Source organism: Eubalaena glacialis, chromosome 4, assembly GCF_028564815.1.
Source record: "Eubalaena glacialis isolate mEubGla1 chromosome 4, mEubGla1.1.hap2.+ XY, whole genome shotgun sequence".
NCBI classification, from domain to species: Eukaryota; Metazoa; Chordata; class Mammalia; order Artiodactyla; family Balaenidae; genus Eubalaena; species Eubalaena glacialis.
This window is the reverse complement of record NC_083719.1, coordinates 134,196,547-134,218,427: the sequence shown is the minus strand read 5'-3', so window position 1 is coordinate 134,218,427 and position 21,881 is coordinate 134,196,547. Positions and strand designations below refer to the sequence as shown.

The 21,881-nt window shown below is 43.7% G+C and overlaps 1 protein-coding gene across 3 annotated transcripts in view; it reads right to left on the bottom strand.

The window, feature by feature from the left end:
• Window positions 1–15,822: 15,822 nt before the first annotated feature.
• Window positions 15,823–21,881, bottom strand: part of CYFIP2 (cytoplasmic FMR1 interacting protein 2) — a 130,222-nt gene continuing 124,163 nt past the window's right edge. For all 3 annotated transcript variants that reach the window (XM_061189911.1, XM_061189912.1, XM_061189910.1), the window contains exons 30-31: window positions 21,008–21,155; window positions 15,823–18,747 (exon numbers count right to left, since the gene is read on the bottom strand). In XM_061189911.1, coding sequence (XP_061045894.1) covers window positions 18,580–18,747; window positions 21,008–21,155 — 316 coding nt within the window. In that variant the 3' untranslated portion in view covers window positions 15,823–18,579. The remainder of the gene's footprint in view (window positions 18,748–21,007; window positions 21,156–21,881) is intronic.

The following is a 21,881-nucleotide window of genomic DNA, read 5'->3' as shown; positions in this document are numbered from 1 at the left end:
AGAGGCCGGCCTACTCTTCTCTTCCACGTGGTTCCCCAGGATGGCTGCTGTCCTCAAAAAGAGCTTTACTGTCTTATGCTCATAAAGAGCATTAAGAAATAATGCTTGGGGGACTTCCCTGGTGGCACAGTGGTTGGGAACCCGCCTGCCAGTGCAGGGGACACGGGTTCGAGCCCTGGTCCGGGAGGATCCCACGTGCCGTGGAGCGACTGGGCCCGTGCGTCACAACTGCTGAGCCTGTGCTCCAGAGCCTGCGAGCCACAACTACTGAGCCCACGTGCCACAACTACTGAACCCGCGCCCCTAGAGCCCATGCTCTGCAACAAGAGAAGCCACCGCAATGAGAAGCCCGTGCACCGCAACGAAGAGTGGCCTCCGCTCACCGCAACTAGAGAAAGCCCGCACGCAGCAACGGGGACCCAATGCAGCCATAAATAAAAAAATTAAAAAAAAAAAATTAAAAAAAAAAAAAAAGAAATAATGCTTGGAATGGACACAAGTGCACTCAGACTGGCCCTAAGAAGAGCACCGTGCCCAGAGATGAGGTCCACATGCAACTGGCATCAATCATGATTATTAAAACAGCACACTGAGTCCTTCCTCTGTATGCTAAGAACTTTGCAGGCATTGGCTCACCTGGTCATTATAATCCCTTACTCTGGGTACCATGTTAAGTCCCATTTTATAGATGAAGGAACTGAGGTTCAGAGAAGTGAAGTGACTGTACCAAGGTCACACACAGTGGTAGGGATAGAATTTCAAGCTGGGCTTGGGCAACCCCAGAGTAGTGCTCTTAATCAAGGCACTGGTTTGAGGAGGCCAGGGTCTTCTTCCCAGACCTGTTCCTCGTCCTCCTCTGTATGGGGTAGCTGGGAAGACTGGGACCATCCAGAAACTACATGGAGTGGCCATACAATCTTCTCATCAGCCATCCTTCAGAGTTAGAGCTGGAAGGGCTCAAGGAATCCAACCCTCTTAGTTGGCAGATGGGGAAACTGAGGCACAGACAGGGGCAAGTTCATGCCCAACATCACTCTGCTAATTTGTGGTAGAATCAGTACTTCACTCAAAGTCACTGGAATCCCAATCCAGCACTTTTATCTACTACTATGCTTTCTTTCTGGGCAGAAAGGGCCGACCTTAGGGCAAAGAATAAGAGGTATTACTTTTTGGTCACTTTTTAAGGCTGAGACAGTGCACTGAGAATTTTACACACATTATCCCATTTACTCCTCACAACAAGCCTATGAGTTAGGTACTGCTATGATTCCTATTTCAGAGATGAGAAAATTGAGGCTCAGGAAGGTTAAGTAACTAGTCTGAAATTAAATAGTGGGACCATGATGAAACTCAGCAGCCTGATTCTGGAGCCATTTCTTGACCGCTCTTCTCAAGCTGATCACACCGTGTTTATGGGATCCTCCATCAGAATATCTGCCTACAGGTGGATGGAGTTTCACATTACAACGGAGAGCAGAGCTTACTCGAGGAATGTATGTGGAAGGGCAGCACTGCCTGGCCTTGGTGTGGGTGTGCAGAGAGCCTAATGCACTTTGTGTATGGAAAAGAACTTCAGATCTTATCTAAAACCAGCTGGAGTTAAAATAATAATACTGATATGAACTCTTACTTGCTGCACAACTTCTGTGCTGCAGGTTCTTTGCACATATTAACCTCTAATCCTTACAGCAATCTCATGAGGTACATGAAGTTATCCTAGTTTTACAACTGATGACAGTGACTCTGAGAGGTCTGGTGACTTGCTCAAGGTGACTCAGATAAGAAGTGGCTAAGCTGGGATTTGAGCGGGTCCTCAAAGCACTGATGCAGTCTCATCCTCGTTCCTGCCTCTGGCTGGTCAGCAGCTGCAGGGTGGGGGACCGTGGGGATGCTGGTCCTCTACACCTCTTTGGATCTGCAGCATCTGGTATGTAGGAACAGGGAGGGGGCACAGTGAGCTTCATGGCCAGAGGGAAGACTGATCCTAAAATGGGAAGAGTCAACTAAAAAATGAAGGACAAATTTAGGCTGTTTTCCCTTTTGGATTTTAAAAAATAAGCCCATCTTGGACTCTGATGTCTGAGAGGCTGGTATTAAAAAGAGTCAGGCCGGACTTCCCTGGTGGCGCAGTGGTTAAGAATCAGCCTGCAAATGCAGGGGACATGGGTTCAAGCCCTGGTCCAGGAAGATCCCAAATGCCGCAGAGCAACTAAGTCCGTGGGCCACAACTACTGAGCCTGCGTGCCACAACTACTGAAGCTCACGTGCCTAGAGCCTGTGCTCTGCAACAAGAGAAGCCACCGCAATGAGAAGCCCGTGCATCTCAACGAAGAGGAGCCCCCGCTCTCCGCAACTAGAGAACGCCCGCACGCAGCAATGAAGACCCAACGCAGCCAAAAAAAAAAAAAAAGAGCGTCAGGCCATGTGAGTTCTGGGCCCCATTCTGTCACTAACACTCTGGACCTGAGGCAGGTCTTTCTCACGTAGGTCTCAGTTTCCTCATTATGTGCTATGAAAATGAAGGATTTTTAATGATTTTTTTTCTTTTTGATGGTGAGGTGGGGGTAGGCATCAAAACCTTTTTTCCAAAGTTACATGAAAGGACAACACATAAACCTCTTTAAAAAGGAGCTTCTTTCATTGATTCAGGGCAAGAGCCTGGAAACTTGTGCCTCGGCCTGCACGCTGTCTGCCTGCTGGGGAGGCTCTAGAAGGGATGCCCGTGGGCTCAGGACCTTCTCAGTTCTCCAGGGCCAGCTGTCAGAGCCCTGGACCACAGGCACGATGCTGCCAAGTGGGTCTGAACACTTCTATGTAAGTGGACCATCTGGGCCTCAGGGGAAATGCCCACACACTCCGAAGTGGCATGTAATGAGCGGTGTGAGGTGGGAGAGGTGTTTTATTTTCAAGCTTGGAACTAGCTCAGCCTCCTTTGGGGATCCTGGAGAGGAAGACTAGGCTTGGGGTGGTGTATGGGTCTCACCTCAGCCACACAAGGTAGCTGTGTGGCCTTAGGCAAGTGATTACCTTTCCTGGGCCTGAGTTGTCTTATCTGTAAAATAGAGATAATGATGATGATAATGATAGTAATAAAGTTACCTCTTACTGAATACTTGCTATATGCAAGTGCTTCTTAGGTATTATATCAGCAAACCCTCACAATACCCTTTTGAAGTAGGTGTCATATTATCCATTTTGTAGATATGGAAACTGAGGCACAGAGAAGTTAGGGGGCTTGCACAAGTTCACATAGATCCAGCTATCAAATGGCAGAGCTAAGATGCAAACCAAACCCATTTTTGTTTGACTCCAAAGATAGCATTTTCACCTGCAATATACCACCTTCTTAAATTAAACCTGCCCCAAAGGGCTGTTTTGAGAATCATGAAAGACAACCTAGGTCATACTCACAGAACTGGCTTAGTAAATGTGTTTCCTTTCCTGTCTCCACACTAAATGCCCCAAAGGTCCCCTACAGGCCTGAAGGGGGTCCATGAATGTCTACAGTTCCCTCTCTTCCCAGAAAGTGAAAGTAAGGAAAGGGAAGAGAATTCTCTCTGATCTCAGGAAAAACTGCCTTTTTCCTTTAAATAAGCATCTCTAATGAGTGTTTCCCAAATTGTGTTCCATGAAACACTTCTCTACATTGTTCTGTGTTCAAAAAAGTTTGGGAAATGCTACATCCTCAACCTGCCTCTTAGAGATGCAAATTGCTTATTAGCATATTAAAGTCCCTGAGAAGTCCTGCTATAAAGTATTCTGCTCAACTTGGTTCAACCCAGAGTGTTCCAAATCCCACTGATCATGGAATCCACCCCCCACCCACACGGAACCCACATAATACTATTAACATCTGGTTCTAAGGAACACACTTGGGAAAGAAGCTGATTCTTGTCTGTTTATGCAGATAATACAACTAAGGGCCAGAGAGCTTGCATGGGTTGTCTAGGGTCACACAGCTACCTGGTGGTGGATTCTTTTGTAAATGAAGCCTTATCCTCAAACTCACCACTGAGATGCAGGACGGAGTAGTGGTTAAAAGCAGGAACCTGGAGTTGGACAGGCTGGGCTTCTATCCTGCTCTACCATTCTCTAGCCAGGTACTCTTGAGCAGGTTACTGAACCTCCTTGGGCCTTGATGATATGGGGACAATATGGCATCTATCTCATCAGGCTAATTGGGGGTGTCAGTGAGTTAATATATGGAACAGCACCTGGCATGAAGAAGTTAGTTAATTACCACTGTCCCTGCTGGAGTTTGTGCAAAATGAAGTTCACCTGAATGACGGTGGCACTGCAGGTGAGGTCTGCTACTTGAGAGAGCCTGCTGCAGGGGGTGGGCAGGGATTGGCTGGTGGCTCTGAGGAGCCCTTTCTCCAGCCAAAGCTCCCAGGAGAGGGGTGTTCCTACCACCTGCCCCTGGGGCCAGGCCTCTTGATGCTGCCAGACCAGACACTCTCCACATGTCTGCCTCCTTGCCCTCTTGTCTAAGCTCAGAGAAAGTCTTGGAACAGTCAGTTTGTGACTCAGGAGCTGGAGTAAGCAGTAAGCTTCATACAAGAGGCACCAGCTTTGATCCAGACAGTCCTGGCATCAAACCCAGCCTCTGGACTTCCTACTTGTAGGAGTTTGGCCAAGTCACTTAACTTCTCTGAGTCTCAGTTTCTTCATTTGTAACATGAGGATAATAGTAGGACCTACTGCCTAAGTTTGCTCTGAGGTACCAAGTAATGATCACTAATGTTTAATAGGTGCTTACTGCATGTCAGGCACTGTTCAAGCAACCGGGGATAGCTAGTGTCATGGTGGACAAGATCCTACTCTCCTGGAGCTTACATTCTAGAAACAGTAGATGTCTTACAAATATGCAAATAAATTTAAAAGTATTAAATCAGAATGTAATAATAGGTACAAAGAAAATGAAATAGGGTAAGAGGCAGGGAATGACTGATAAAATGGTCTGGGAAGGGCTTACTGAGGTGGTGATGTTTAAAGTGAGATGTGACTGACAAGGAGTGAATCATGGGACTACCTGGGGGAAGAGCCTTCCAGACAGAGGGGATAGCTAATACAAAGGCCCTGAGGTACAAGCAAGCTTGGTTTGTTTGAGAGATAGAAGGAAGGCCCTTTTGACAAGGAGCAGGAGAGTGATACAAGATAAAATCATTCACTCCTAGTACATACCCAAGAGAAGTGAAAACATATGTGCACGTAAAAACTTGTACACAAATGTTCATAGCAGCATTATTCACAATAGCCCCAAAGTGGAAAGACCCTAAATGTTCATCAACTGATAAATGGATAAACAAGGTGTGGTACATCCATTCAGTGGAATATTATTTGGCCATAAAAAGGAATGAGGGCCTGATACCTCCTGGTACAACATGCATGAATCCTGAAAACATTATGCAAGAGGTCACATACTAAAGGCCACATATTACATGATTCCATTTATACGAAAGGTCCAGAAAAGGTCAATCCATACAGACAAAAAGTAGATTAATGGCTTCCAGGGCTGGGGGGAGGAGGAGTAGGGAGTGACTGCCAATGTGTATGGGGTTTCTTTTTGGGATGATGTAAATGTTTTGGAATTAGATACAGGCGATTGTTGTACAACTTTGTGAACATAAGAAAAACCACTGAATTGTACACTGGAAAGGATAAACTATGGTAAGTGGATTGTATCTCAATCAAAAAAAGGAAAAAGTCAGAGGGCTAGGCAGAAGCCAGCCTAGAAGCTATGTGGAAGAGTTTAGGGTAGATACTCCTGTAACACCCATATTACAGAGGAGGGTCCAAGCACACAGACTGAGTAAGCGACTGGCCCTGGGGCCACACAGCTACAAAGTGACTGAGTTTGGGATTCACCCCTAGGCTGTCTGGATCAGAGTCCATTCTTTTATGTAAAGTCTTTATATAGCACAGAGCCTGGCATTCATCCACTAAGCTCTCAATACATTCAGTTTCTGCATTCCCACCCCATGGGGCTTTTACTCTCATTGCTGGCCTCCGCTCTCTGAGCTACATCCCTCCCATTTGCCTCTTACCACGGAGAGAGACAGAGGACCAGATGCCTTGCCCTGCCCCTTTGGATACAACCACAGCGGGGAGCACCCAGTCCTTGTTGGCTGCTTAATTAATTTACTGCCAACACAGTCACACTGGAAATTCTGGTTTGCAAGCTGGGCCTGGAAGAGAGGTTCCAAAGGAATCCAGAGCGTGGGTTAAGGTTTCCTCATGGCTTGTCAGGTGGGGCAGGGGGCCAAGCCGCCATTCCACCTTGGAGGACCTCCGCCCTGATGGGGATGGGGATGAGAGGCAGTGGGGGGAAGGAGTGGGGACAGAGCTGTCCAACTCTGGATTGGCTGCAGCCTTTTTAAAATTGAGCTAAAAGTCTACTGGAGATAATTATCTGCTTTTTGCTGCCCAAAGAAAAATGTCGTTGTTTGCTTTGTGACAGGTCCAATAAATATATTTATGCCTCTCCAATTCCATCCTGCATTTCCAGAATGCCTGGTCTGCACAGAGTGGTCTGACCTTGAGTCAAACCCCAGCAGAGCCATGAGCGAGTGGTCCCCATTTTAGGGAAAGGCTTCACTGGTAATTTTTAACTTTTTCGGGGCCCCACATTGCTTTAAGAATCTAACACAAATTGTGAACGCTTGACACAGAAAGATGCACACACCTACATACACACACCACTGTGCACTGAATTTCAGGGGGACTCAGGTTAACAATTCTTGGCTTTTGGCCACACGAAAAAAATCCTAAATTTTTAAATGTACATTTTTATTGAGGCAACACTTCATAAAAAATAGTGCACAAATGTTAAAATGATGTGTGAAGATCGATGTAATTTTACATATGTATACGCCCTTGTAACTGCCATCCTCATAAGAATATAGAACATTTCCAGCCCTCACAATGACCCAAGGAAATTCTGACACCTTGATTATAGCCTAGTGATTAAATCGGATGACTTTGGTCTTCTGATGTCCATAACTGTAAGAATAAATTTGTGCTGCTGTAAGCCACTAAATTCATGGTAGTTTTTTAAAGCAGCAATAATACAGGGCTACACCCTCTTTCATTTGCACCGAGAGTAGGAAGGTGCTTGGTTCCCCAAAACACTGTGCTAAGGTAACGCATGCATACTGTCATTTGATTATTGCAGTAACAGCAGAAATAGGTATTATCCCTACTATTAGTCTTATCCATAAGGAACCTGACACTAAGAGAGATTAAGAATTTGCTAGTTCCTGGCAGAGCTGGGTTTTCAAGAACCCAGCTTTTAATCAGTTACTCCTTTTTGCCCCCTTTCTTGGCTAAGGAGGATCCCAAGAGAGAGAAAACGAACACCACCATGAACTACTCCCAGCAGGCTCTGCCTCCATGCCTGCCCCCAGACTTCACGCCCACCCCTTACTCTGCTGCATTCTGGACTTTGCCCCAGTCCCTCCTGCCCCTATCCCAACTCCAGGCCTCCCTACCACCCTATATAGTACAACCATCATGGCCGCAGTCAACGCCTGACAATTAGTCCTTTATTCTCTTCTCTTTTATGACAGCTGCTGTTTTAAGGCAGGCTAACTTGTTGACACCAATTACATGGCAAACTTTTTCGAGGAGACAGGGGGATTGATGCCATCAGCGGACACAGATGGAACACTTTCGATGTGTTACCTGCTGTGTAAGGCACAGGCTCTATGCTGGGTGAGCAAGATGGATGCAATCTCTATAGTCATGGGCTGTATTCATGAAATGGTCACACAATTAACGTTGAATTATAATTCTGATAAACGGCAAGAAGGTCAAGTAGAGAATGCACAGAGAGTATTTAAACAGAGCAACTGGGACCTAGGTTTCCAGGAGGAAGGGTGTTTTACGTGAAGCTTGAAGGATGATGGAAGGCCTGAGTCTGAAGATGGGGAGGTGGAGGTGAGGTAGGGGCGCATTCCTGGCAGACAGGGGCAGGTGTGAGCATCTCAGAAGGGACAAGGGGGCCTGGGACCCCAGGATGAACTGAAAAGAGCCCTTGGTGTGGTTGTTTAAACCTGTATTGCTTTCTGAGCCTGGATCTTTGAGAATAGGATGGGAATGTTGGTGACAGGGGGAGCAAATTAAAGGAGACTACATGGCAGCTGTGGATGGGCTGAACCCAGGAGATCAGTCCCTTCCCCACTGCAGCCCCGATGAGTCCAGCGAGCTTTCAGCAGCTCAGGGCTGGGCTCCTTGCCAGAAGTGTTTAAGAAATGCCCCAACCAGGGGCTCTTTGATTTCCTCCTTTCCTGTTGGTCTGAAACACCAGAAGGCAGAAATCCCTGGGTTTTATTCTAACTAATGAGGGTGGAGCTTAGGGACTGTATATTTTTAGCTCTGATAGCATCTCACAGCATATTTTCCCAGGGAAACCCTCTGCCTTCCCCATTCTGCCGGAAGCTCCGGGCTAGCCAGACAAGCAGCATCTGGGAACGTGGGGAACAGGCTGAGAGGGGAGCACAGACTGAGGAAATCAGAGTAAATCAAACCAGATGGGGAAGTGGGGGCTGGCTTTGGGGGCTGGTTACTCTCCTCTCACCCAGAGGGAAGTGTGTCTTTGTCCCTTCCCTCCTCTGGCTTATTCACCCTAGGGGAACTGAAGGCAGGATCTGAGCAGCCCCCTCCCAACGTCTGCAGGGTCAGGGGCAAAAGTACCACATACCAGATGTCTTTAAATAAGTAAGAGTTCTAAATCACACTATTAATCTGTTATGAAATACACTCTGTCTCCCTAAAGACAAAACACACTTTTATAACACAAAATAAGGTATATATAAAGTCATGGGTTTTATATGGACTACAAGTTGGAAAAAATTCCAAAGATGACTGAATTTAATTACCATTGTGTATTTCTGGGTGTTCTGCTCTTGGGGCAGTGATATTTGCTTGGCTAAAATAAAGAGATATATAATTCATAAGTTAATATGTATTTATTCTATAAAATTTATTTTTCTTGCCTTCATTTTAACATTATTATGGTTTTATAATCAAGATTCCCACACCCACGCACCTATGGTCAATTAATCTAAACAAAGGAGGTAAGAATACACAATGGAGAAAAGACAGTCTCTTCAATAAGTGGTGCTGGGAAAACTGGACAATTCCATGTAAAACAATGAGATTAGAACATTTCCTCACACCATATACAAAAATAAACTCAAAATGGATTAAAGACCTAAATATATATATTTAAGACCTGAAACCATAAAACCTCCTAGAAGAGAACATAGGCAGAACACTCTTTGACATAAATTGTAGCAGTATCTTTTTGCATCAGCCTTCTAAGGCAAAAGAAACAAAAGCAAAAATAAATAAATGGGGCCTAATTAAACTTAAAAGCTTTTGTACAGCACATAAAACTATCGACAAAATGAAAAGACAACCTATGGAACAGAGAAAATATCTGCAAACGATATGATCGACAAGGGGTTAATATCCAAAATATATAAACAGCTCAAACAACTCAATATAAACAAACAAACAACCCAATCAAAAAATGAGCAGAAGACCTGAATAGACATGTTTCCAAAGACGACATAACAGGTGGCTAACAGGCACATTAAAAGATGCTCAACATCAATAATTATTAGAGAAATGCAAATCAAAACCACAGTGAGATATCACCTCACACCTGTCAGAATGGCTATCATCAAAAAGTCTACAAATAACAAATGTTGGTGAGGATGTGGAGAAAAGGGAACCCTTGTACATTGTAGGTGGGAATGTACATTGGTGCAGCCACTACAGAAAACAGTACTCAGGTTCCTCAAAAAACTGAAAATAGAACTACCAGCAATTCCATTTCTGGGTATATATCCAGAAAAAAATGAAAACATTAATTCGAAAAGATACATGCACCCCAACGTTCACAGCAGCACTATTTACAATAGCCAAGATATGGAAGGAACACAAGTGTCCATCAACAGATGAATGGATAAAGATGTGGTACATATATACAATGGACCATTACTCAGCCATAAAAAAGCACGAAATTCTGCCATTTCCAGCAACGTGGATAGACCTAGAGAATATTATGCTTAGTGAAGTAAGTCAGACAGAGAAAGACAAAGACAAACACTGAATGATATCACTTATATGTGGAATCTAGTAATGAAAACAAACAAATGTATATAGCAAAACAGAAACAGACTCACAGATACAGAAAAAAAAAAAAGGTAGTTACCAATGGGGAGAAGGAAGCAAGGAAGGGCAAAATAGGGTATGGGATTAAGACATATAAACTACTATGTATAAAATAGATAGGCAACAAGGATATATTGTATAGCACAGGGAATTATAGCCATTAACTTGTAACAACTTTTAATGGAGTATAATGTAAAAATACTGAATCACTATGCTGTAAACCTGAAACTAATATAGTATTGTTAATCAACTATACTTCAATTAAAAAAAAAAGATTCCCTCTGTTCCTGCCTTTATTGAGGTACAACTGAAAATAAAATTTTACATATTCAAGGTGTACAAAATGATGTTTTGACATACGAATGTACTGTGAAATGATCATCACAATCAAGTTAATTAACACATCCATTACCTCACATAGTTACCTTTTTTTGGGGGGGTGGGTGTGGTAAGAACACTTAAAATCTACTCTCTATCATCAAGATTTTTACATAATTTGTATTCTATTGTCAGTAATGTCAAATTAGACAACCTTCCTTGAGTCATTAAAACTCAGAGTTTTAAAATTGATTTCAATATGAAGAAATTCTGTTCTGATAAGTGGTAGCACCTGAAATTATCAATAAGGTTTTTAAAGCAACACTTAGATTCAGAAACGAACTATGCATTTTATACACGTTCAACTACTCTTGGGGTCATGTATAATTATTATTACAGAAAATATTATACAACATTCACATTTTACTAAATAAATTTATTATATAAATAATCCCTTACATTACCTTTTAAAGCAGTATCTAGAGGGTACAGTATTCCCTGAATTGTTCTTTCAAATCTTTCAATTCTGGAATATTATGAGAAAACCTCCCTAAAAGCAGTACATGGCTCAATTTGTTCCGACCTCCCTCAATCAAGACGATACTTTGACCTATAATGGCCCAAAAGTAGTCTGTAAACAGGTTAGTTTGGAATTATTTGTATGTGCATCATCTTCTTCCTAGTCATGCAAAATATTTTTGTTTCATTGTTTGTGTATCTTTATATTTCATTGGAAGGCCATTTCTGTTGCATATTTCACATGCATTTTCATTTGGGAAAGCTAGTTTCTCTAAAATTTATCAAAATATGTTTTGATCCTCTTAGACAAATTTAGACGCCCTTGATTTTTTGTAATGTTAATAATAGTAAGCAATAGTTCACAGTGAGTGTATAGTGACTGTAAATTCAAAGTTAATTTTATTTCCCCCCAAGACCACAGCTCACTCTTTGAGGACTTCTGTGATTTTACTGAACTCTTTTAGTGCATTTTTTTTACCTTGTCTAAACTAAATCTAATTACTTTAACAGTATTTTGTCAGCAATTTCATCGAGTGTGTAAAAGCGGTTTTAATGAAAAATCTGATATGTGTTTCATCAAATGTTCTATCTTTGAACAGCTCCATAAAATATTGTACACGATCTATTTTGTTCCCCAAAAAACTGACATTAGAGGCACAGTTGTAACCAAGTTTCCTAGTCACAAATTCAAACTATGTGCTGGATGAGGCACAAAAAAACGTTCATGGGTTTTCAGCTAAAAATGCCAAATCGGGGACTTCCCTGGTGGCGCAGTGGTTAAGAATCCGCCTGCCAATGCAGGGGACACAGGTTTGAGCCCTGGTCTGGGAAGATCCCACATGCCGCGGAGTGACTAAGCCCGTGCATCACAACTACTGAGCCTGCACTCTTGAGCCCGCGAGCCACAACTACTGAAGCCTGTGCGCCGAGAGCCCGTGCTCCACAACGAGAAGCCACTGCAATGCGAAGCCCGTGCGCCACAGCAAAGAGTAGCCCCTGCTCACCGTAACTAAAAGAAAGCCTGTGCACAGCAACGAAGACCCAATGCAGCCATAAATAAATAAATAAATAACGTGGCCATAAATAAATAAATAAATAAATTTATTTAAAAAAAAAAAAAGCCAAATCGTAGGCTAGCCCTCTTTTCTCTTCCTACAAGCCTCTATTTGAAGGCTTGAAAATAGTGAGCATTCAAGAAGTGTTCCTCAAGCAATGGCATCCCAGCCTGCAAACAGTCCAGGGCCCCAGACACAGCACCTTTCCCAGATCTATTCTCTTCTCCATTGTTATGGGTTGAATTTCTCTCCCAACTCAACTCATATGTTTAAGCCCTAAACCCCAGTACCTCAGAATGGCATTCTATTTGGAGATAGAGTCTTTAATGAGGAAATTAAGGTAAAAGAAGGTCATATAAATGGGCCCCAATCCAATGTAACTGGTGTCCTTAGGAAATTATGACACAGACACAGAGGAAAGACCATGTAAAGACACAGGGAGAAGACAGCCATCTGTAAGCCAAGGAGAGAGATCTTAGAAGAAACTAACCCTGCTGACACCTTGATCTTGGACTTGTAGCCTCCAGAATGGTAAGAAAATAAATTTCTGTTGTTTCAGCCACCTGGTCTGTGGTATTTCGTTATGGCAACCCTAGCAAGTGAATCCACTCAGCTACCCTATGCTCTCCCATCATGAAAATGCTTCCTCTTTCCACCTGAATTCCTTCAGTACTTTGCCAAGTCCCTGCTTCCCTAATTGTGCCCAAGGGTCATGACTGCCCATGTGTAAGTGGTTCTTCTCCTGTGGGAATTTAAAAAACTATCTTAACATGGATTTCCACACCCTTAGTCCAATAGTTTTCAAAGAATGTTTCATGAGAGAACCATTAGTGATGCAGAGAAAGGAGTCCGAGGTCATAGCCATCTGGGAGATGCGGTGTTAATCCAGGCTGATTAAGCTCTGCAGGACTCCTCAGAGCACTGCTGATCTTCAAGAGGGGAGAGAGCATGATGCCTTCCCCAAATTTATTTGAACATGGAATCTTCTTTTCACTGTGCATCTCTCCAGACTAATAGTGCTCAATGGCACTAGATCAAATATACCAGCCCTAATGATGAGAACCCTTTGAGGTGGTGACACATGGCTGAGAAAGATTTTGAGTTTGTGAAGTAGTCAGGCTCCTCAAGGTACACCAGTAGGAAATGACCTAGAATTGGGAAACCAGAGCTTGAAGGGACCTTGGATTATTTTGTCCACCTTGAAGATGAGGAACCTGAGGCCCCAAGAGATTTGAGGACTTCCCAGGCTGCAGCAGTGGGGGCCACTAATGCCCTAGAACTCATCTCTGTTGGCAGTCTTCAGGAAAGCAGGCGCTGTGTAACATAGGAGGCTCCAAGCACTGGTGCTGGTCTTAAACATATCCTTCTAGTGATCTTCTACTGCCATCCTTTCCGATGAGTGTGAGAGGTCGCCAGGTGCCTTCAGCCTGGGAACTTCCTTGCCACTATGCTGGGTCTCTCCTAATACCAGGCCTAGCTCAATCTTACTGACCCAAAGCCCCCCAAAAGTCCAGTAATCAAATTCCTAAGTCTAATTTTGGGGTCCAGACTGGCTGATCAATTTACTATAGTGTAACAGCAAAAGCCCATCCTTTGGAACTGGGTTCATATTCCAGCTTTCACTTAGTAACTGTGTGAAAATAAACACACTGTATAGCCCCTTTGTCAAAGGTGGGATATAACACAAAAAGTGATGGTGGTTGACTCAAAGGAATGGATGGATGAATGGGATTTAGCATGGTGCCCACACACATTAGGCCTCATTAAATATTAGTTCCCATGCTTCCTCTTAAAACTAGGGATATATTGATAAATGGTATATGTGGAACAGGATAGAAAGCCCAGAAATAAACCCATGCACTTATGGTCAATTCATCTATGACAAAGGAGGCAAGAATATACAATGGAGAAAAGACAGTCTCTTCAGTAAGTGGTACTGAGAAAACCGGACAGCTACAGGTAAAACGATGAAGTTAGAACATTCTCTAACACCATATACAGACATAAATTCAAAATGGATTAAAGACCTAAATGTAAGACTGATAAACTGCTAGAGGAAAACATAGGCAGAACACTCTTTGACATAAATCACAGCAATATTTTTTTTGGATCTGTCTCCTAAAGCAAAGGAAACAAAACCAAAAGTAGACAAATGGGACCTAATTAAACTTAAAAGCTTTTGCACAGCAAAGGAAATCATCGACAAAACAAAAAGATGATGTACTGCATGGGAGAAGATATTTGCAAATGATATGACTGATAAGGGGTTAATATCCAACATACATAAACAGCTCATACAACTGAACATCAAAAAAACAAACAACCCAATTAAAAAATGGGCAGAAGAACTGAATAGACATTTTACCAAAGAGGACATGCAGATGGCCAACAGGCACATGAAAAGATGCTCAATATCGCTAATCATCAGGGAAATGCAAATCAAAACCACGATGAGCTATCACCTCACACCTGTCAGAATGGTTATCATCAAAAAGAACACAAATAACATGTTGGCAAGGATGTGGAGAGAAGGGAACCCTCCTACGCTGTTGGTGGAAATGTAAATTGGTGCAGCCAATAAGGAAAACAGTATGGAGGTTCCTTAAAAAACTAAAAATAGAGTTACCATATGATCCAGCAATCCCACTTCTGGGCATGTATCTGGAAAAGACAAAAACTCTAATTCGAAAAGAAACATGCACCCCAATGTTCACAGCAGCACTATTTATAATCGCCAAGACATGGAAGCAACCTAAATGTCCATCAACAGATAAATGGATAAAGAAGATATTATATATGTGTGTGTATATATATTGGGTTGGCTAAAAAGTTCGTCTGGGTTTTTCATATGATCTGACGGAAAAACCCAAATGAACTTTTTGGCCAACCCTAGGCTCACCACACACACACACACACACACACACACAAAATGGAATATTACTCAACCATAAAAAGAACGAAATAGTGCAATTTGCAGCAACATGGATGAACCAAGATATTTTCATACTAAGTGAAGTAAGTCAGACAGAGAAAGACAAGTATCACATGATTTCACTTATATGTGAAATCTAAAAAAAAGATACAAATGAACTTATTTACAAAACAGAAACAGACTCACAGACATAGAAAACAAATTTATGATTACCAATGGGGGGAGGGAGGAAGGGATAAATTAGGAGTTTGGGATTAACAGCTACACACTACTATATATAAAACAGAAAAATAACAAACACCTGTATAGCACAGGGAACTATATTCAATACCTTGTAATACTCTATAATGGAAAAGAATCTGAAAAAGGATACATATATATAACTGAATCACTTTGCTGTACACCTAAAACTAACACATTGTAAATCAACTATACTTCAATTAAAAAAATAAAAAACAAACAACAACAACAAAAAACCCAAAAAACAAAACTAGGGATCTAGTTTGTAGAGTTACACTGTCAGACTATGAAACCCCTAGGCTCAGGAACCATCTCCGATATCTTGCCCAGTGCAAGTCAATTTGTAAAGATTTAATTCCCCCAGCAAGAAAGGAAAACAAGCCATTAGTTTAGGGTGCAATGTCTTTATCTTCTTTATCTTTCTCTTCCTCCATTCTCTTTCAGGTTGTATCCTTAGTCATCAGTTTTCATGTGGCCTTCCACAGGTCGACGACGACTAGAATATGACCCAGAATCAAGACAAGATGCTCATTTCACTAGTTTGGAAGCAGTTTTAATGGAGATGGAAATGTTTATCAACTCAACACAGGTACCCCAAAATACAAAGCAAAATATCATCTTCAGCTGCATAGCAAATATGATTTAAGAATTTAACATCATTATTTGATCACAAGCGTAAATATAAGTCACCATAAATAAATGTAAATTCATTGTACAAAAATCCCCAACAACTCTTAATACAAATATGGTACATTTGACAGTTTCTGAAACAGAATTTTTTTTAACCTTTTAAAACCTAAGATTTTATTTTTCCTGGTTCTTAGATACACAAAAAATCAAAAGTGGGGGTGGGCAGTAACACCAGGAAGGAAAGAATATTAAACCCTTTCGGTGTTCGTAAATCAATGCTGCTGGTGAGCCAGGGAAATAAACCGTCTCTCCTAAAGGTGAAGACCTCAATTTACTGGGATCAAATCTCTTGAGGATAATGGGATTTTGCCCAGAGGGTCAAATTCAGGGCCATGAATGCAGGGTGGGAGGGGTGGACTGTTGAAATAGCAATCTCATCCAACAGGTGATCCAAATCTCCGCAAAGCAATGGTCAAGGATTTAGAATGATCTCCAGGACTTAATAGCCAGACTTAATCTGAGAGAGTGAGCCAGCTACTGTTCCCAGACAGGAATGAAGACTCGGAAGGCTCTGGAGCTTAGAAATTTTATGTGGGTTTTGAAGGTGAGTTTTACCTGGTGGTTCTCCCATGTGGTGTAATGCCTCACTTTTGCCTTTGGGATACATCTATGGTCATCAAGAAGAAAAAAATGAGAAATCAGAATAGGAAGTGGCAGCTCCAGACAGGAGGATCTGACAGCTTCCACCCTGACTCACTTTCCTTCCCAACAAATATTTTCTTTCATGGCTCAGAGGGAGCTCAAAGCCCAAGGGTAGCAGTGCAGGGGGCCTCTATAGCAGTGGTCCTCAGATTTTCATGTGCAACAGAACAATCCAGCTTGTGGCAAGTGCAGATTTCTTGACCCTGCTCCCAGAGATGTAGAATTAATGGGTGTGAGATGGGGCCCAGGGATCTGCATTAAACGTGCTAATCTCAGGAGGTCCTGATGTATGTGGCCTTTGGACCATACTTTGGCGAGCCCCACCTCTCTCCTCCCTGGTGAGCATGAGTGGGTAACACAAACCTCTTGCTATGGACACTTCTTTGCTCTTGCCATGGGGTTGAAGTGGGCCATGTGGTTAATGGAGACCATTTCCATTCATCTGCCCTGAGGGAGCAGATCATTACTGTTCTATTTTCTCTCTTTCTTTTCCTTCCTGGGCCGGGGGAGAAATATCCACTGTCTCACTTTATATGTTCTTACAAGCTCAGGGTCACAGATTCCCTTTGATGATGATGTGCTCTGCAATGAGAAATTCACTTCCCAAAGGCTTCTGTCCTTCTAAACAGTCTCCCCATGCTTGGTAGGAGATTCTGCAGGGAATTTTGGTTCAGTCAGGGAAACGGAAGTAGACACGTCCCTGTGAGATATACCCCATACCTCAAAATCTAAGTTAAGGAACATCAAGGAAGTTGACAGCCAAAGATAAAATGTCTCCGGAATCTTTCAGCTTCTAGGACAACAAAAGTTCTGATTCACTAGAACAGGATTCCTCTTTGGGATATATTTTGGTATTAAAAGCTCGTTGACAAGTATTATTTATATTCCTTATTTCCTTGACCCCAAGATGCTTCTGACTTCTACTAAAATAACCCTTTAATATTTTCTTTCTTGTGACAGTTTTCCTTGATGAGAGATTCTGTGCCAAGAAGTGGCCCCTAATTTGGTCGCTGGCTAATGCTGTGGGCAGTGCATGCCTGGCCTGTTCAAAGCTGTAGCCCCAGTGTCCATTACCCTGTGCAACTTGGTGCTCACTAAGCATTTGCTCAATGAATAAAGGACCCTCTCACCATCAAGCTGATGAGATGGCCTAATAGCTTTCTGTTTTGGACTATGGAATCCCTGGCTGTGTTCATAAATACTGCTTCTACATAGTGGTCCTGACCATCTTCTTACCCCAATTCTACTCACCCATTCCAGTTGTGAATGCATTTCTGAATTCTCTCTAGGAGTGCCCTGAGAGGGGAGGCAGGATGTGGTTTTGTGAGTCCATGGAAGGTCAAAGGCAACACCACACCACCATCTACCACAGTACTGATACCAGGAACCTCGTCTCCCATTCACCATGGCTCTCAGCGCCTGGTCCAGGAGTACTCTTGGTGGTAGAATCCCTGGCATCCAGAGCAGAAGATGCCATCTTGGGAAGTGGAGGGAGGGAGCCAGAGGAGGTGAAGATGCTAGGAAGTGGACGCATGGCCAGGCTGACATCTTGGGGCATCACCACACTCTTTTCTCCATCTCTAAGACTTCGGTCCTGGGGTGGCACGTGGGCATTGGGTTGGAGGTCGCCATCTGAGGAGGAGGTCTTGGGAAGCAACCACAGATGGAGGAGACCACGAGATGGAGAAAGGGTAAAACTAGGGCTCTTAACACAGCTGAGGGAAAAAAAAGTAAAAAAGAAAAAAGCATATACTGCCCTGTTTCTTTTCTGTTCTTCTTTTTTTTTTTTTTCATTTACACTATGGAGAAACCACCATGGAGATGTCGTGGGAGAGCATGCACAGGCCCAGCCCTCAGGAGGTGCAGATGTGTTTGGGGAGTTTCTTGTTTGCTTCCAGGTCCATCCCACACACTGTCCAGTCGGACCCTGTTGCAGGCTGGCTGTGGCTTTCTCTCTCCTGCTTCTTCTCCTCCAGGTCGAGGGTTTGCAGGACCTTCCGCCTAGCAGGTGGTGGCCAGGGACTGGTGGATGGGTGGTTGGAAGCAGCGCACGTGCTCCACGGTGGAACTGTCCGTCTCCACGGACTTCATGTACTTGTTCAGGATGGCAAAAACCTCATTGTTCAAGATCTGGTACTTCCTGATCCTGTCTGCCATCTTCTTCAGGGGCTGCAGAAGGACAGGGGACGTGCAGGTTAGGGATGGGAGGAGGGGACAGAGAAATCAAGAGAAAGGGAAGAATTCAGTTGAGGGTGGGGTCCGGGGTCCTGATGCTTCAATGATCATGCCACTCTCTTGCTTCAAGGCCTTCTATGGGTGCCCACAGCTTGACAGTGAAATGTGAACTTGACCATAAAACGCTTTGAGTTTCAAAACTTACCACAAAGCTGCAGTAATCAAAACAGTGTGGTTCTAGCATGAAGACAGACATGTGGACCAATGGAACAGACAGCCCAGATATAAACCCTTTCATATATGGTCAAATGATTTCTGACAAGGGTGCCCACAACATTCAATGGAAAAAGAATGGTCTTCTCAACAGACGGTGCTGGGAAAACTGGATATCCACGTGCAGAAGAAGTTGGATTCTTACTTTACACCATATACAAAACATTAGCTCAAAATGGATTAAAGACCTAAACATGAGAGTGAAAACTATAAAACTCTTAGAAGAAAACAGAGGAAAAGCATTATGACATTGAGTTTGGCAATGATTTCTTGGATATGACACCAAAGCACAGGTAATAAATAATAAATTGGAATACATCAAAATTAAAAACTTATTTGCATTAAAGGACACTATCAACAGAGTGAAAAGGCGACCCAAAGAATGAAAGAAAACATTTTCAAATCATATATCTGATAAGGGATTAATATCCAGAATATAGAAAGAACACCTGCAATTAAATAACAGCAAAAAAAAAAAAAAAAAAAAAAAACCCAAGCCAAATGATCCAATTAAAAAGTGAGCAAAACACTTGAATAGACATTTCTCCAAAGAAGATAAACAAATAGCCAATAAGCACATGAAAAGATGCTAATATCACTAATTGCTAAGGAAATGTGAATCAAAACCACAATGAGATACCACTGTACACACATTAACATGGCTATTTCCAAAGATACACAGAAAATAACAAGTGCTGGGGAGGATATAGAGAAATTGGAACTCTTGTGCATTGCTGGTGGGAATGTAAAATGGTGTGGTCACAATGGAAAACAGTATGGTGGTCCTCAAAAAATTAAAAACAGAATTACCACATGATCCAGCAATTCCAATTTTAGGTATATACCCAAAAGCAATGAAAGCAGGGTCTTAAACAGTTATTTGTACACTCATGATCACAGCAGCATGATTCACAACAGCCAAAATGCGGGAGCAACTCAAGCGTCCATCGACAGATGAATGGATAAACAAAACGCGGTGTATACATACAATGGAATATTATTCAGCCTTTAAAGGAAGGAAATTCTGACACATGCTACAACATGGTGAGCCTTGAACACATTACGCTGAGTGAGAATTCCACTTATACGAAGTACCTCTAGAGCAGTCAAACTCACAGAGAAAGAAAGTGGAAGGGTGGTTACCAGAGGCCGGGGGGAGGGAGAATGGGGAGTTACTGTTTCCTAGGCACAGAGTTTCAGCTGGGGAAGATGAAAAGTTCTGAAGATGGAGGTGGTGACGGTTGCATAACAAGGTGAGTGAATTTAATGCAGTAAACAGTTAAAGATAGCTAAAACAGCAAATTTTATGTTACGTATGTTCTAGCTCAAAGCAAAAAAAGAAAACCTTTATGAGGTGGCTCCGGCCTCTTTTTCCTCTCAGCTGGTGCTGCAGACCACCCTCTGCTCCAGCCATACATCTTCACGCCTCTGTGCCTTTGCTCTAGCTGCTCCCTCTGCCTAGAACACCCTCCCCATCCTGCACCCCACTGTCTGCCTGGTTATTTGCAGCTGGTCATTCTGGACTTTGCCCAAGCATCGCCTCTAGGGGGACCCTTCTGAGGCGCCCCCCCCAGCCCCTCAGCCTGGTTTAGACAGCCCTTCTTGATGCTCCCGCAGCAGCCTTGCCTAACCCCCACACGACAGCGCTTATCCCATCCCCGTGGCTGCACAACTTTCGTGTTCAGTCAGTGAGTTTGTGCAGATGACGAAGCAGCATTAGCAGAGTCTGACTGGCACAGGGAAGGTGTGTTTCAGGTCTGGAGGCTGGCCCTGCCCTGCGGGGTGACGTGATTCATCCCAGTGGGCTACGAGCCAGTGACTCACGGCTTCTTACGAGAAGGTCACCAGCTGCTGAATGTCTCTGGACCTACCTGCGGTGTGGGGAGCTGGCCTCCATAAGCAGCTCACCCTCCTCTGCCGATGAAAGGCCTGCTTGCCAGGCCTGGCCCCAACTCCCAGGACCTAGCCACGAGCTGCTTACCACATTCTTAATGATTTCATCCTTCCCGTCCTGCCTCTGTACTTTCAGCAGGTGGTAACAGAAGTCGAACAGGTCGAAGCGACGCTGCTGGCCCAGCAGGACGATGATGGAGCAGCCAGCCCAGTTCAGGCCATCTCCAAAACACTGCCTGGGAGTGGGAGAGGAAGCAGCTGGAGTGAGAAGCAGGAGACAGAGGGGGAAGGGACCCTCATCTTGGACCAGCAGTACGGCTAGTGAGCTGGCTCATCTCTGGGCCAATTCTCTTAATCTGTAGAATGGGTACAAGGGAAGCCGTGAGTGTGGACTCATTTGTTCCTGGGACTGTGGTCATATTATAAGCCCTGCTAGCCATAAAGAGGTGTCAGTCTGTCACCCCACTAATGTAAGAAAAATCAGCTTTGAAGAAGACAAATTTGCAAGAAAAAAAATCCAACCAGCCTTTGAGATTTATGTAGCCAGTTAGAATTCTGATGAAGCTCTGTCTTGGCTCTGGAAAGGAACCAGAGGAACACCTGTGAGGGGAAGGGTGGTTTCAAACCAGGAGACCAACTGGCCAGTGCAGGCGGAGAGGGCAGGGACTGGGGCTGGGGGAGGGACACGATGGGGGCATGAACAGATGCTGCTGGTGTGGGGGGCTGCGAGTCCTCTTGGGTCTGGTGAAGCTCAGCCCGCACGCCCCCAACTCTCAACAGCAACCTGGGCAATCTGGGAGGCCGTGGGGCATCTCTTGGCTGGATCGCTCGTCCTTGAACGCAGCGCAGCCCACTGGGAGGGTTTCCCAGCTTCCCCACCGCTGTCGCGGAAAGTGCAGCTGCTCTGGAAACAGCCTTCCCATCCCACTCCCAGCACCACTCTCTCGGGGAGGCCTCTCTGG